Genomic DNA, 17361 nt, shown 5'->3' with positions numbered 1-17361 from the left:
TGGACAAATAGTTCTTGACACTAAAAGATCAGATATCTACCATGAAATACAAAAGGTCACATAATGAAGATTTAACAAGTCACTATGCTATAGAGCCTAAGCTGTCCTTTGTGTCACAAAACTTCTAAGACTTTTTGAACAAGTATAATTATCTGTGTCCATCAATTTCCTTATAAATAAACATCCTTGGAGTATTTTCCAATTCCACACACCCTTTAAAACTACAGTAAAATTTCCCAAATGGCTTTTACTGCTTTGTTTTATATTGTATTGTGGTCCATCTGGAGATATACTGAAGATATATTATGTTGTTAGTTCCTTCAAATAAAAGTATACAAAATTATATTGTTCACACAAAATGAACATTGAACACATGGCAAATGGATACTACATAATGTCACTGTTAGAAAACATCTAAAAACAACTTTTAAAAGAAGCAAAAAAAACCTGAGGGTTTGGTTTAACAAATCAGTGTTCCCCTACCTTCATCATATATTACATGTTTAAGAATTGTGTCCTGTGCAAAATATAAACATGTCAATTTCAGCCCCAGGGCATTTTTCTCTAGGTTTATAACCCCTTGAAAATAGAGGTTTCAGCTAGAAACCTAACAGATCCTCAGCTCCTTTCAACATTATAATATATTCATAAGGCAAGTAGTCACAGGCAAACACATAACAAATTAAATAACATGAAGGTGTGGTCCAAATTCATAATGAGGCAAATTGACCAAATATAGAAATCAAAGAAGAAGAGAAATATGTAAAATTAAACAATAGGAAAAGCAAAACATTATAGAGAGTGTTTTAACCAGTGTTAAAGAAAATGGTGAGTGGGTGTGTCCACCTCTATTACTGTGTTTTTTGTAAGTTAGCATTAAAATTAAGAACAAAAAACTATCTCACTAAGAATATGCTGCAAGAATCATGAGTGAGAGTCAAGTATCTTGTAAAAAAGGAACCACGTACCATCATAGTAGACAATTGCTCCTACCAGCTTGTCCTTCTGAAGCATAGGGAAATGTTCCAGGGCTCTCGCTTTGCTGAGGACATAACTGCTTTTCAGGCAATTGCTTCCTGCTACCAGATCGTAGAGCTTGATTCCTACCCAGTAGTAAGGCAGCTGCCACCACCTATGGTATAAAACCACGGGGAAAGGGTTCTTTAGAAACTGGGTAACATTAGAGAATCACTTGAAGTTAATAAATACTTTTCACTTAAGAAAAGCAAAGTATATCTAAAGGAGTACTGCAGATGAAGCAGAACTGAATCCCTGTTATCGACAGCAGCCGAGCTGAATTATGTATGTGAATGAATCAGTGAGCCTTTAAATGAGTCACCTGTAAAACAATGGTTCTTGACCTGGTTGCATATTAGAATTCTCTGGAGAGCATCAAAAATAAATACAGATGCCTGGGCCTCACATGTCTAGAAACTGATTTAACTTAACTAGAAAGAGGGCTGGGGTGACTCTAATGAATACCCAGCGGAGAGAATCACTGGCTTAAGATGTCCTAAGCAATCTATGACAAAATATGGATAATTGCAAAATCTGTTTCTAGGCCCCCCCATACCACTCATGGATAACAGTTACATAATCCACTTTTTCATATTACCTGTATTCTAAATTAACAGCATGGATAGCTCTAATAATATTAGGAAAATGGGATTTTTATCATTTAAAATCCAACACCTCTAAACAAAGTTAACTTACCAAATTTAAAATGACCCAAAATGTCTTAGGTTTGGAGGTGGTACATGTGATGCTCGGATTTTGCAGCAGGACAGACTTGGGCCCTGCATTTTAGACTTCAAATGAGCCTCTTATGTTCCTCAGAGCAAATGTAGCTGCTCCTCTATAGATTGTCAGGAAGTGAAGTAAGAAACTACTCATTATAAATACAGAATACAAACTCCTTTGCTTTCAAGATGTAGCCTTTAGAGAAGGTGGTTCAGTGGAGAGCAATTTAGGAAAAGCCATACTTGCATACAGCAAAGGACAATATTTGAGAATGAATAAAGATTAGAAATAATTAAAATTACATTAAGAAATACAGGTAGAGGGAGCATTTCCATTAAAACTGTGTTCTATTGACCTCAGATAAGCAAATGTATATAGATGATATCAAAATGCTCACTTGTAAACTGGCAGCATTATAGGCAACGGGGCTGATAAATGGGGAGCAATTTCTAGCAGGTTGGCGCGCTCGTGAAGGGCTTCTTTTACCATCCTATACTGAAAAGCAAAACAGAGAAAATTAGTTTGGCAGTAACAGATCATAATATTTTCAAATGGCAAATAGACACCCTGCCAACTGATTGATACACAGAAACCTCTCTACCTCTGAGCGAGGATGGCTCCCTCCTAATCAAATTTCTAATAATACATCATGCTGTCAGCCTGAAAGATTTTTTTGAAACCTTAACTGTATTTGCATAGAAGAAAAACACGCTGTCAGAGTTCCCAGGTGTAAGATATTTTCTTGACTTGAGTTATAAGATTATTATAACAATTTATCTTGCATTCTCTATATTGTCCCTTTTCTTGGTCCCCTATAATATTCTCCCATGTATCAGATAACAGATTGTTCAAATTCATGCTAAACATTCCCTTCTTGCCTGCACTAACCCGAGCAGAGATGATACTTAGGAGCTGTATTTTGTAGATTATCATAAAAAAGCTTATCTCTTCACTCCTCTGGTCCTCATTATGCCTCTCTGAAGAACCAGTATTAATAGTACATATATGATACTAATTTTACAAATGAGAAAACTGAGGCTCATAAAAATCAAGTAAGTAAACTGGTGCACATCTCAAGTCATCTAAGTCCTGTGCTCTTCGCAGCCATCATGATGTCAAAGAAACACCTAGGAAAAGGGGACAGATTCACAAGTGACAATGTCAAGTTAGCGCTGCTGTTTTTCATGCATGAAAGGCAGATATGAAGTTCAACTGATTTTTCTTTTTCTTTTTTTTTTTTTTTCTTTTTTTTTTTTTTACCCCTCTGGGAAATGTCATCTTTAACACTGCCTTGGCAGTTTTCAAATGGTGGCAGACTGGACACAATAAAGTGTGACATAAGAAAAGCATGACTCAGATTATCTTTCTTTTAGGAATATGTCAGTGACAAGATTAATGTACGATTGCAGTTTTAATTAAAAGGATTAATTTAATACTCCCCCGTATTACAACACAGCTCCCGGAAACTGCTTGGGAAGTAGCAATTTAGTGCCTTTTGGCAAAAAAAAAAAAAAAAGAAAAGAAAAGAAGAAGAAGAGGAGGAGAAGGAGGAAGGGAGGAAGGGAGGAAGACAGGTAGGAAGGAAGGACAGGAGGGAGGGAGGGAGGGAGGGAGGGAGGGAGGGAGGGAGGGAGGGAGGGAGGGAGGGAGGGAGGGAGGGAGGGAATTACAATTATTAAAAGGCAACACATCCAAAAGTAATTTTGTGAATCTGCTACTTTGACATGCCTGTGTAGAAAAGCCCCGGTCACCCATTAACACAGTACTACAGGAAAGAGCTGGCACACCTCTCCTCTCCTGAAAGATATTCCAGCAGAATACACTAAATAGGTATTTCCAACAGAAAGAAATGTTAAAAGCCAAAAAAAAACAAAAAAAAAAACTGATTTAATTGGGTAGAAAAAAGCATAGTCACAATTTTTGTTTAACAACCAGTATACACAATTACCTGCTCAAAATCCAACTTCATGATAGCCTTCTGAAGATATCTCACACCACCATGGATCAATTTAGTGCTTCTGCTACTGGTCCCTGATGAGAAATCATCTCTTTCTACAAGGGCTGTTTTTAGTCCTGTGTAACCAGAAAACCAAATTAACTTCTTAAATTACACAATTTGTATGTAATTCATTAAAGGCACTTCTCCAGGGTAGAGACAATCACAAGAAAAATTACTCTGAACATGGATAAATTTGTATTCAAAGTGCAGTACACTGTCTATATTATAATGAAGAGATTTTAGTCTCTTCCTGGGGGAAAAGTCAAAGCAGAATAGAAGCATATTAAACTGTGAATGAATCCCAACTAGAAAATATTACAGTACAATTTCATGGCAGTAACATACTCTGGTGCTTTTCGAGGGTCCACAGAGAGCCTGCACCCATCTACGCAGGAGCATGAACTCAGTATTTCCCCGAATCTTTCTGGCACTCCCATTCATCCCTCACTACAACAGTCCAGGTGTGGTCCAGCCCCACGCTTCCATCTACTCTAACGCCTCGTCGATAAATCCAGACTGACCCTCACATATGCCAGCTCTTATGTCTAGAATGATGTTATAGTGGGTATAAAATAGAAAGAGAGACCAAACTTATCCCAACAGAAGAAGAAAATTAACCGCTGATATTGAGGAGCTAGCTCATGGTCTAATTTAAGATATCCAGGCACAATATAGAATTACAAAGAAACATACAAACTGGAACAAACGAACCCAGTACAGAGTATCACAAGAAAAGAAAAGACAATATTCTTGGTAAAGGTGAGGCTGAGCAAAGAAAGGTCAGTTTCAGAAGTCATCCCTCTCCCCCAGCTCTTTCTCTGAGGGTTGCAATAACTCTCTTAGGGATGAAAGTAGCTTGGTTTCGTTTTCTTGCCGGGGCACCCCTACCTCTCCAGGGTTGGGTAGGGCCAGCAGTACTATGAGGCCCATACTAGTTAGAGATGAAATTCAAAACTTCAAAAGACCCAAAGTATATATCAACACCAAGCCATGAGGAATTTTCATGGCCTGCCGTACTCTTGGGGGATGAGAGAATGTCATAGAGTCCAATTACAAGGAGAATATGTAACTGGAGTAGTTTGGGCTCACAAAGCTCATATAAGAGAACCTGTGCATGTATTCAATTCAGAGCCATTTATTACATTTAATACCAAAGGGTCGTTTTCATAACTTTTTACAGCTTAAATATCGTAGCCAAATGTCATCATAAAATCAGGCCAATTCCCTTGACACAAAAGGACAAAATATTTGGAAGCTATGGAGAAAAAAAGTAGAGAACTTTGATTCAAGGGCAATAACTGCTAATGCTCTAACTAACGAGCAAAATAACACAGAACTTAAAGGTATCATGGACCAGGTCACTCCTTTTAAGCATTTATGCCAAGGAAAGATCCATAAAATTCTCAACTATGAAAACCCCCTCGGTGCTTAGTAAATTTATTATTGGACGTATTATAAAAAACAAAAGTATATATCAAGTTAGTATATATATTTTATAAGATTATTGAGAGTTTAAGTGTCAGGCAAAGTGAAGATGTCAGAAATGCATTAGACATAGACTGAACGGTCAAGTAGCTTCCTGCCCAAAGAGAGGCATGTAAAATGCAACCGAGTTTTATAGATACACATGTGAAAATACAAAGGACTCCCCTTACTCCCGGATAGAAATTAAATTCAGGATATAAGCCCAAAAGAGTATAGTCAAGATTACATTTGTAATCTCTTAAGAATGTACTGTCTCAGACCTGGCCGGGTGGCTCAATGGATAGAAAATCGACCTGGTGCTCAGAGGTTGCAGGTTCAATTCGCAGTCAGGGCACATGAGAAGCAACCAGTGAATGTACAACTAAAATGGAACTAAATTGAAGAACGAGTTGATGCTTTTCTCTCTCACACTTGCTCTCCCTTTCTCTCTCCCCTCCTTCCTCTCTCTCTCAAAATCAATGGAAACTTTTTAAAAAAAGAAAGCACTGTCTTGATGAGCTATATCACTTTTTCTTAGTAAGTCCAACACAGAGAGTTCTTCCAGCTCTAAAACAGACCATTTCTCTTCAGCTGAAGATCAGATGAGGGAGTTGACTTTCAAATGACATTTAAGAGCCAGATTATTTAAACTACAATGCTCTTTCATCTTTGGAATCACAGGCCTGGCATCAAGATGCCTATACCATGAGTGGCAGAGACGTAAGATTGAGAAAGGACAGGCAGCCTCCAGTTCAGCTGACGGCTTCCCACCTGGGCCTGCCCAAAGGTATCCTTCAAGCTGTGGTAGAAGACGTCTTAATCCCTAGAAATCCCCATGTCCTAGTATCAAATCCCCTACATTGGTGTGTGGGTTGGACCTAGTGCCTTGCTTCTAATGAATGGAACAGAGTAAGAGTGATGGCATTTCACTTCTGTGATTGTTACAAAAGATTAACGTTTTCTTTTCCCTCTTTTGCTTGCTTAGAAGAAGCAAGCTGCCATGCTGTCAGCCAGGGAACCACAGAAGGCCCTCAGTCAAAAGGTCATGAGGAACTGAGGCCTTGGTCCAAAAACCTGCGAGGAACTGAATCCTGCCAACAACCATGTGACTTGCTAGGAAGCACCGCATCCTGTCCTGTGAGAGACTCAGAGCCATAGGACCAGCGAAAGTTCATGCAGATTCCTGACTCACTGAAACTGTGATAATAAATGTTGTTTCAAGCCACTAAATTTTTGAGTTGTTTATTGATGATGCAATTCCCTGTATGAACAAGAACTACAGCCAAGGCAGGAGTTTTTCATTGTACCAGGATATGGGGTCTTCAAGAAAGGCTGAGTCTACAGAGGAGTGTGTGATCTGCTGGTGCAGGTGCAGGAGAGGAGAAGGGATCACTGGCAAAGATCAGCTTAAGCAAGAGAAAGGTAAATGCCTGAAATGGCCCAACTTATATGTGAGCTACATGTCCCTACTCAGGGGCTGGAGTGCAGGGTAAAAGGGACAATGTGTAGTAGAGCCAGATGGAAAAAAGGTAAAAGGCACATCACAAAGGACCCTTTCACCCACTTTGGGGCATGTGGACCCTGTCCTGTGAGCCACTGCTTCTCACAAGTAATGTCTGATCTCCTCAGAAGAAAACGCATATGAGAACATGGCTGCAAGTCATGGACTGGTTTGAGAAGCAAATGTTTCCTTAGAAAGTACAAGACCAGCATCAGTGCCACGGAGCGTGCACTTGAACACTGGGCTCAGTAACAACAAGGTGTCTATTTAGAAGAACAAGGGTGTGCTTGTTTATCTTTTTAACATTTTTTAAAAAGGAATAAAACTGAAAATCCCTAGTGGTCTTAGTATATTGTTTTGAAGATTACTATTATGCTGTCTGTCAGGGGAAGCACCTAAGTCCTTAAAGCTGAGAAGTCAGAGTAATGTTTTTAAAAGTGTCCTCTGATGTGCCGTGGCCCGATAGCTTGGTTGATTGGAGCGTCGTCCGGAAGCACGACTGATCCCTGGTGAGGGCACATACAGGAATGGATCGATGTTCCTGTCTCTCTCTCTCTCTCCCCCTAGCCCCCTCACTAAAACTAACAAATTTTTTTCAAAAAATAAAAGATTTCTCTGATGGTGGGCCTGGAGGGGGACAAGAGCAGGCGGCAGGAGACCATGCAGGGGCCACGCCCGAAAGCAGGAGCACGGCAATTACAATGCCAGCTTTACGAGGCAGAAGATGGCATCGGAGAGGGATGAGAAGAGAGAATTTTATAGACTTGTGCTAACAGAATACATTTTTTTTCTTTCCCAAACTAACAGCATGAGGCAGGAACTATATACTTTAGGAATTAGCAAGCCATCTCAGGAGGATATTTCAGGGTATTTAAGTGAGAGCTAACACTTTAAAGCCTCAAAACTGCTTTTGCAAGTATTGGACATTTAAAAAAGTTATTCACATTATATATGTGAGAAACCCTAGTGAATACCAACAAAAGTTAAAATGAGCTTCTCTGTCCAACCACGCTGTTTTACTTGTCCCATTATTTCTCGTGTCATATTATCAAGCTACCCGCCAGGATTTCCGGAGCAAACCAACACTGCTCCTTCCACAGCAAAACAAATAGAAAGTTAGTCTCCTGGGTTAGAGCTAATTAATATATTAAAGTAGCTTGTAACCTCAAAGTATTACCAAAAGTTTTTGAAACTGCAAAAAAAGAAAAATAGATATTCTAGAAACAGAAAATATTTTAAAATGTTCAACTGCTGCTATATGCTAAATGTTCTGAATTTCTCATCTTTGTTGACGAGAGCAATGAAACAAGAAAGGAGGAAAGCAATACAAAGTCAAGACATTATTACAAGTTATAATCGTCTCTCAAAAACACATTCCTTCACTCTCAAAAACACGTTCCTTAACTGATTAACCGCTACCTAATATGTTCCTCTCTGACTCACCTATCAAAAATCCAAATGTTTTTCTCCCCTCAAAAATTACTGATTTGAAAAATACTGATCTAAAATTAAGAGCTTAGTTTTCTGATACATTAAGTATAAAGCAAGGAAGTAAAAAGAGGGTGCTATTTAATCTCTCAAAGAGAATGAACAGTATATTTAAGTAATATTCAATACTAACATTTTGTGTTTTAAGGGAAAATGATTAAATGTGAAGGACGTCAAAAATAAGGTACCCAGGCTTCACGCCACTACTCCTGACTGGATTTGAAAAGTTCAAAAAGACCTTCCCTCAGAGCAGAAAGAATGACCTCTCACATGCCCAGCAATGAAGGGCTGGCCTTTCTTCATTTATGGAAATTCAGTAAACTAATTCCAAGTTTTTATGATAAAGAGTTTTTGTTTCTTTTCTTTTTAAAATTTAGTGGGTTTTGTTTTTGTTTTTGTTTTTGTTTTTGTATTTTTCTGAAGCTGGAAACAGGGAGAGACAGTCAGACAGACTCCCGCATGCGCCCCACCGGGATCCACCCGGCACGCCCACCAGGGGGGCGCTCTGCCCACCAGGGGGCGATGCTCTGCCCCTCCGGGGAGTCGCTCTGCCGCGACCAGAGCCACTCTAGTGCCTGGGACAGAGGCCAAGGAGCCATCCCCAGCGCCCGGGCCATCTTTGCTCCAATGGAGTCTTGGCTGCGGGAGGGGAAGAGAGAGACAGAGAGGAAGGGGGGGGGGTGTTGGAGAAGCAAATGGGCGCTTCTCCTATGTGCCCTGGCCGGGAATCGAACCCGGGTCCCCCACACACCAGGTCGAAGCTCTACCGTTGAGCCAACCGGCCAGGGCCTTTAAAATTTAGTTTTTATGGAAAACAATAAGCTCTATCACTGCTAAGATGAATCATAACATTTAGGATGGTATTATACTTTATTTTTTTTTTTTTATTATTGATTGCATTTAGTAGGTATTCACAGTAATTCATGACAGTGGTGAAGTATTAATACTGGTGTAATATTCCTCTGAAATTCTTAGGTGAAATAATAATAGGATTAATTATAGAAGAATAAAGTCAACTTGAAATCTACCTTTCAGTCAGCTTTAGCCCATCTCTCAGCAAGTTAAAACTGTATGCAAGGAGCAAGGGAAGTAAGCCAAATACAGCTCTTTACACTTGAGGAATTTCGAGACTGTTTAGCTACCAAACACCTCAATCTGAACCAATTCATGGATCAGGACAGTTGGATGAAGTGATCACCTTAGTAAGTCTAGTTATATAGATCACTTCTTATACATATATAAATGTCTAATCACCATGTTGTACACCTGAAACTAGTATATGGCATGTCAACTGTAATTGAAAAAAATTTCAATTACAAAAAAGTTGGATGAATATAGAAGGATAATTATCATCAAAGGGGAGGAATGATATGACATTTAACTTTCACAACATGAAACAGAACAGAAGTATATTTTAATACCTTTTACTGATTATTTTATTATGCATGAAAACATGCTCAATATAATAAATGCAGAGAAGTAAAGAGAACAAAATAAAACTCTCCTTTAATCACACCACTCAAAGACAACCACAGTTGACATTTGGGTGTTTAAATGTTCACATTTTCTATGCATGAATATGATTGCATACATACATTTTTCCAAGTTAGGATCATATGATATATTCCTTTCATTTTTTAAATGTAACATTATTTACTGTAAACAACTCCCATGTCAATAATATTTTTCTATTATCTCTCTCTTCTTTTGAGAGAGAGAGAGAAAAAAACAGACAGCAAGAGAGAGAGATGAGAAACATCAACTTGTAGTTATGTTGCTTTAAGTTGTTCATTGATTGCTTCTCATACATGCCTTGGCTGGGATGCCTTGACCTCTTGCTCAAGTCAGCGACCTTGGGCTCAAGCCAGCAACCATGGGATCATTTAGATCAGTGGTAACCAACCTGGTCCCTACCGCCCACTAGTGGGCATTCCAGCTTTCATGGTGGGTGGTAGCAGAGCAACCAAAGTATAAATAAAAAGATAGATTTAACTATAGTTGTTTTATAAAGATTTATTCTGCCAAACTTAGCGAAAATCCAACATAAAGTACTTGATAAGTAATTATTATTATATGTTTTAACTTGCTGTAACTCTGCTTTATAAATTTTACAAAGTAAAGTTACTTCCCTGCTTTATAAATCACCATTACTGTGGAACCAGTGGGAAATTAGAAAATTTTACTACTTACAGAGATACAAAAGTGGGTGGTAGGAATAAAAAAGTTAACTACCCCTGATGTAGATGATCCCACGCTCAAACCAGCGACCCTGTACTTAAGCTAGTGAGCCTGTGCTAAAACCTGTGACCTTGGGATTTTGAACCTGGAACCTCAGTGTCCTAGGTTAACTTCTATCCACTACACCACCACTGGTCAGGCTTTTTAATGTGTAGATAGTATTACATTAAGTATTTACAATTATTTATTTATTCAATTTCCTATTTTTGAACATTTGGGTTATATCCTACCTTCACTCTCACAGATAGAACTGCAAGATTATATTTTCATTTAAACTCTACATCTTTAATTATTTCATTAGAATAAGTTGTCAGATATGAGATTTTTAAAGATTCAATAGAAAGGAAAGAGTAATCCCTATGAAATAACCATCAGCGGACCGAGGGAACAACAGCATAGGTATTAACACCACATGCCTCATGAAAAAAAAATGATATTATTTAATGAAAGGAGAATTTATCTTTCTTCAGAAAAGGTTTGGACAATTACCTTTGGATTTCAGGAAGCCATCGCCATTAATAAGAAAAGGGACTAACCCTAAGGCTGAACATTTTATATGAAGGATCAATTTCTCTAATATATAATACTCTTGTAAAGCTGCAAAGTAATCCTGGCTTTTTAATCCTCCCAGTCAGAATCCTAAGATTTGGACTAGTATTTTCTAACAAGGACTGTTAGCATTTTATAGATTGTATAATATCGGATTGATTATTTAATATCTATTTCTATCTTTATATTAGGATGCAGAGAAACCACTCATGGAGAAACTATGTTAAATTAGAACATATCATTAACATATGTTAATTTCCTTACAACAAAGTGGGCTCAAAAATGTATTAAGCCATAACATTAATTATAATAATATAGTTTCAGGGGAATAAGGCAGTTACTATTGTTGCAGTTACTTTTTAACTTTATTATTATAAACGCAGCTAATGTTCAATGAGAGGAGGAAAGCCCAAACAAGATGAAAAGAGAGAATAATACATCGCTGGCTTCCTCTTTACAAACCCAGATGTAATTAATGTTAACCAAAAAACTGTCCCACGTATCTTACTAGACACTTCCTGTGCTTATAAAAGTATACAACTTGTATACTGTTTTATTTTAAACACAAATACAAGAAACAAGCTCACTCTTCACCACATGTTCTTTTTGTTTTTTCTCACTTGTTTTTCAACTGACAATATATTTTAGCCATTTTTTCTGTAATACTTACAAATTTCTTTTTAATAACTGATATACCTAATTTATTAAACCAAGTACCAATTTTTTGTTATTATATTTATTTTAGAGAGGAGAAAGAGAGAGAGAAGGGAGGGGGAAGAGCAGGAAGCATTAACTCCCATCTGTGCCTTGACCAGGTAAGCCCGGGGTTCGAACTGGCAACCTCAGCGTTCCAGGTTGGTGCTTTATCCACTGCGCCACCACAGGTCAGGCTTTTTTGTTATTATAAATATTGCTACAAATAAAATTTTGATCAATATGGCATTAAGTTGAGCTTTGAACTCCTCTACATACAGAGAAAATTATATACAGTACATATATACAAGGGTGCCTTTTAAGTAGATTTACAAGTTATTCACATGAAAAAAAAGAGATGCGCTTACAATCATTACAGTAGCTTTATTAACTCTTGTGTTTTGCATACTCACAACTGTAAACCTATTTTTCCCACCCTTGTACATGTGATTTTTAAGGACGAGTTGACTCAAAAATAAACACTCCATGGACCAGAAATGTAGCAGGTAGCAAAAACTCAGGGCAGAGTATTCAAGTCCCCACAGCCTCTGTCTTGCTGGGCTCTGGTCTGGGTCTAGAAACAGGCAAAGGAAACCAAGATTTCAGTTCCTAAAGGGGAAGAGGAATGTGTGTCTCCCCGTAAGGAAAGTAAAGAAGCCAGACAAGCGCTTGAATGAAGAGACTGCAGAAAGGCACCAGGTCTTGTGAAAGCTTAAAGGCTCCTTTTCACCACTGTCTGAGGCTGTGGACATGCCTAGAGGCAGAAAGACCAACAGCCCTGGAGCAGCACTTGAGCCGAAGCACCACCAGCTGCTGCAGCAGCTGGTCTACAGGATGCCCAACATCAACACAAGAGTAGAAGACTCACTTTGGTTCTGGGGAAAGTCTCTGATGGGACTGGATGGTGGCAGCAACTATGTCTACAGAGGTCAAGATATAAAAACAGAAAGTGATAACAAAAATTGATTGAATACAAAGGAAGGAATGGAAAAGAAAAAAAGCAAAAAATGAAATGTAAAAAATACACAATAAATCCATGTGGAATCAAATAAATGGAAAGGGATTAAATTCATCTATTGAAATGTGGATTCTATTAGGCATAAAAATTCCAGGTATACGCAGTTTATCATGGACATACCAAAACAGAAAATATAGAACAGTTGAGTCCCTGCTAGAACTTTTATCATGATGGCATTACAAGTTTTTCATTACTGGCCCTGGCTGGTTGGCTCAGCAGTAGAGCGTCTGCCTGCTGTGAGGATGTTCTGGGTTTAATTCCTGGTCAGGACACACAGGAGAAGTGACCATCTCTACCTCTCCCCCCACTCACTTCCCTCACCTCTCTCTCTCTCTCTCTTTCTCTCTCTCTCTCTCTCTCTCTCTCTCTCTCTCTCTCGCTCTCTCGCTCTCTCTTCTCTCTTTCTTTTTCCCTCCTGCAGTCAAAGCTCAGTTGGAGCAAGTTGGCCCAGAATGCAGAGGATGGCTCCATGGCCTCTGCCTCAGGTGCTAAAAAATGGCTCTGGTTGCAACGGAGCAAGGGTCCCAGATGGGCAGAGCATAGCCCGCTAGTGGACTTGCTGGGTGGATCCCAGTGTAGCTAGCGCATGCAGGAGTCTGTCTGCCTCCCCTCCTCTCACTGAATAGAAATAAAAGAACAGTTGAAAAGAATTATGACACAAAACCTCTCTGATATGTTATATATTTCCCAATATATCACGTTTGTTTGATTTCTACTATAGAGAAGTTTTCATTTTTATGAAATCAAATTTAGCAGCATTTTCCAAAAGAAAAATGGCTTTATTGGTGTTTTGAACTCACATATACTTTCTTCTAAAAGTTTTATGGTATTTTGTTAAATCCCTGATCCACATAGAATATGATAAACAGAATATATACGTGTGTGTGTATAAATTTAGAATGTGAATACTCCAATATCACTTATTAATAACCATCAATGACATATCTGAAATATTCTCTTTACCATCTTCTAAATTTCAAATATTTATATCAATTTTAAAGTCTTACTTTTATTCCACTGCTCTCTCTACACCTTTAACAAACTATTTGAATTAAAGCAGCATTAGAATACACTTTAGTATTTGATAGATCTATAGATTTTTTTATCATTATTCTTTTTCAAAATTAGTCTAGTAAATCTCATTGGCTTATTTTTTCAGATAGACTTTAGCATAGTTTCTCTAGCCTCCTCCCCAACTCCTGCTGAAGAAAATCACTAATTTCCAGATTAACTTTAGTAGAAATTTGCAACCTAGTCTAATGAGCAGTGCCCAGCAAAATCTCATATACTGCAATTCTACTGTCCGAAAATAAGATATTCTCTTCCCTCATGGTGGGAGAAGGGTGATAGTAGAAGGAGTGAGAGGGGTGGAAACCTATTAATTCCCAGAATGCCCTATCTTCCAAAGCTCTCCCTTTTCTCCATTTTTTTCCTGAAATGCACATACCTCCTGCTTTTCACAAACCTTTACTTATGCAGAAGAGTTTTATTACATTCCTTCATTTATGTCTGAGAAACCTGAGGCTCTCTGCAAGGTTAAGACACCTGTGGTAAGTCATGGAGTTAGTAAATGAAGTCAAGATTTGATTCCAGTCCACAACCTGAGTCCTTTACCACTGCTATACTGCCTTAGAACTGAAGGAACTGCAGTGAGAATTCAGGAATTGCTAGCCAGATCAAGTCATAAACTAAAAGTATACATACATTTTTAAACAAGAGAACAATAATTAATGTTTTCCTTCAGCAAGAAGCAGTCTTTTTTGGAATGGATAGATCATAAAGGTTACATTTATTAATCAGATTTTAAACCAAACTGTAGTAGGTGATCATTGATACTTAAGTAAAGTCACTTAAAAGAACAAAAAGAACTGAAAGAAAACACCTTAAAGAACACTAAGAGAGTGAATGTATTTATTAGCTCCCCTTCGTTTCAGCTCACGTTGGGGTCAAAGTGCCTACAACCCTGCTTCCAGGCTGTGCTTCTGCCCAGACGCTGGACACAGAGGTGTTAAACGGGGAAACAATTTCTGTTGATCCTAGAGACATGCAGAAGAATGTGGGGAGAACTGTGCATATTAAGTTTATAAAATAATATCCCCAAATGAAAGAAATGAAAATTGATTCCCAAGAAAATGCAGGTGCTAAGAATGCAAATAAATGTTCGTTATGAAGACTTCATGACTCTTTCCTCTTCCTCGTATATTCTTTGTTTATCAATTACCCAAATTATACTGGGGCATAGTATTTTATCAAAAAGCTTGTGCAAACATTTTTATACAAGCCCTTAAACATCTAGTGTTCCCACAAAACTTTGATGTCCTGAAAAATCTAATTATTACTGGTAACTTTAAAAGATCACAGTAATTTATTTTTGTCAAATGTGACTAAAGATTAATGGATACAATCAGGAATAATTTGGTAAAAACATATCAAATGCAGAGAAAGCAAAATTTGTTGTTAAGTGAAGCATCAAATATAATAAAAGAGCAAATTCCATGAATGAACGGCAACAATGCACAATTCATTAACCAAATGCCCATGATTATTTCACACTTCAGGGGACTACTGATATGATCAGAAATGGTAGTAAAAGGATAAATATAGATTAACTTCAGCATTGCTATACATTTTAATTATAAAAGCTACCCCCAGAGGGCTACTGGCACAAAAAAAGAATTACAGACTAAAGTTTATCCATCCCTTTTATACATCATATTTCCACATATATGAAATAACACATTCAGCTAATTATTTTAAAAGACAACAATCAATATGCCAAAAGATATTAAAAGTACATTGTGTTCTTAGCTGTTAGTAACTATACAAATTAAAAGTCTGCTCAACATTCAGACTCTGGAACTATTATCTCTCTAAAATCATCATCATAACTATTATCACTATCCTTACCCCCAATCATTTGCTAATTAACTCGTTAATGTCCCAATCACTACTGAATGTCCTTCACTGCCCAAAGAGAAAAATGTGTTAATTCAGCAAATATTCATTGTGTAAAAGCTCCTAGAGGGCAAGGCCACGTCTTCTTAGTCTGTAGTCTCAGAGCTGACTAAGTACTCGGCTCACCATCAGTATTGTCTCAAATAGAAAAAAAAAAGAACTGGAAACAACCCAAAGGATCATTAATAAGAACATCCAGCCTAACCAGGCAGTGGCGCAGTGGACGGAGCGTCAAACTGGGATGCAGAGAACCCAGCTTTGAAACCCTAAAGTCACCGGCTTGAGTGTGGGCTCATCCGGCTTCAGCACGGGCTCACCAGCTTGAACATGGGGTTGTTGGCTTGAGCGTGGGACCATAGACATGACCCCATGGTCACTGGCTTAAGCCCAAACGTCACTGGCATAAATCCCAAGGTCACTGGCTTGAGCAGGGGGTCAGTCGCTCTGCTGTACCCCCCATCAAGGCACATATGACAAAGCAATCAATGAACAACTAAGGTGCCACAATGAAGAACTGATGCTTCTCATCTGGCTCCCTTCCTGTCTGTCTATCCCTATCTGTCCCTCTCTTTGTCTCTGTCACAAAAAAAAGAACATCCACATCCTTGTGATGAATCTTTCATTAAAAAGAAAACACTACAAAATAGTAGCTACAGTATGATCTTATATTTTTTAAAGGCTATATCTAGAAAGCACATAAAGTGAGCAGAGGTGAGACTTTTCAAAAGGAATAAAAGGCATTTAATAGTGGTTGGCTTATTATTATTTCATTCACACTCCTTCAACAACCCTAACACTTTCAGGGAAGCTGGCTTTCCAACTCCCCTTACCTCCTCCTGCCACTCTAGGTCTCCATTTAAACTACTTCCTCTGCCTTCATAGAATCTTCTCATGTTCTCCTTCTATCACTGACACCCAGTCAGTTCTCAATTCTGGATTCTACCAAATTGTGCATATTTACTGCCTCCACTCTGAGCACCACTAGACAGACATGGGAACAGACATACACATACACACACACAGACAGACACACACACACACACACACGAATCCTGTGTAGACAACAAATTTATATTTACTAATCTCAGCAAAGTAACCCTAACACCCTATCACATTCTCTATAAGGTAGTTCTAAACATTTCGTATATGGAAGTCCCCTATCCTACTTACAAGTAGAACTCAGTGTTTAAGAACAACTCTTTTTTTTTCTGTATTTTTCTGAAGTGAGAAGCAGAGAGGCAGAGAGACAGGCTCTCTCATGTGACCAACCGGGATCCACCTGGCATGCCCACTAGGGGGCGATGCTCTGCCCATCTTGGGTGTTGCTCCATTGCAACCGGAGCCATTTTAGCACCTGAGGCAGAAGCCATGGAGCCATCCTCAGCACTCAGGGACAACTCTGCTCCAATGGAGCCTTGTGAGGGGAAGAGTGAAATAGAAAGGAGAGGGGAAGGGTGGAGAAGCAAATGAATGCTTCTCCTTTGTGCCCAGGCTGGGAATCAAACCCAGGACTTCCAGGGACTTAAGAACAACTCTTAATAGTCACACAATCTCCTATTTTATATCTTAGAATCTTTGTTCTTTGTTTCTGCTCTGAGAAATGTCTCCTACTCCCTGCCAAAACTAAGATACATCTCTGCTATCTCATTCCTGCATTTTTACCAGATCTTGTTCCATATGTTGACTTCTATTACTTGCATATTAAAGTTCTCCTGC

At 38.5% G+C, this 17361-nt stretch overlaps 1 protein-coding gene across 2 annotated transcripts in view; it reads right to left on the bottom strand.

The window, feature by feature from the left end:
- The window catches only part of GPD2 (glycerol-3-phosphate dehydrogenase 2), a 162958-nt gene that overhangs the window by 83539 nt on the left and 62058 nt on the right, over positions 1-17361 (bottom strand). For both annotated transcript variants that reach the window (XM_066345092.1, XM_066345091.1), the window contains exons 4-6: positions 3689-3813; positions 2138-2235; positions 969-1132 (exon numbers count right to left, since the gene is read on the bottom strand). In XM_066345092.1, the coding sequence (XP_066201189.1) occupies positions 969-1132; positions 2138-2235; positions 3689-3813 (387 nt within the window). The remainder of the gene's footprint in view (positions 1-968; positions 1133-2137; positions 2236-3688; positions 3814-17361) is intronic.

This window comes from Saccopteryx leptura, chromosome 7 (assembly GCF_036850995.1).
Source record: "Saccopteryx leptura isolate mSacLep1 chromosome 7, mSacLep1_pri_phased_curated, whole genome shotgun sequence".
NCBI classification, from domain to species: Eukaryota; Metazoa; Chordata; class Mammalia; order Chiroptera; family Emballonuridae; genus Saccopteryx; species Saccopteryx leptura.
The sequence above is the reverse complement of the archived record's forward strand: the minus strand, read 5'-3'. Positions and strand labels throughout refer to the sequence as shown.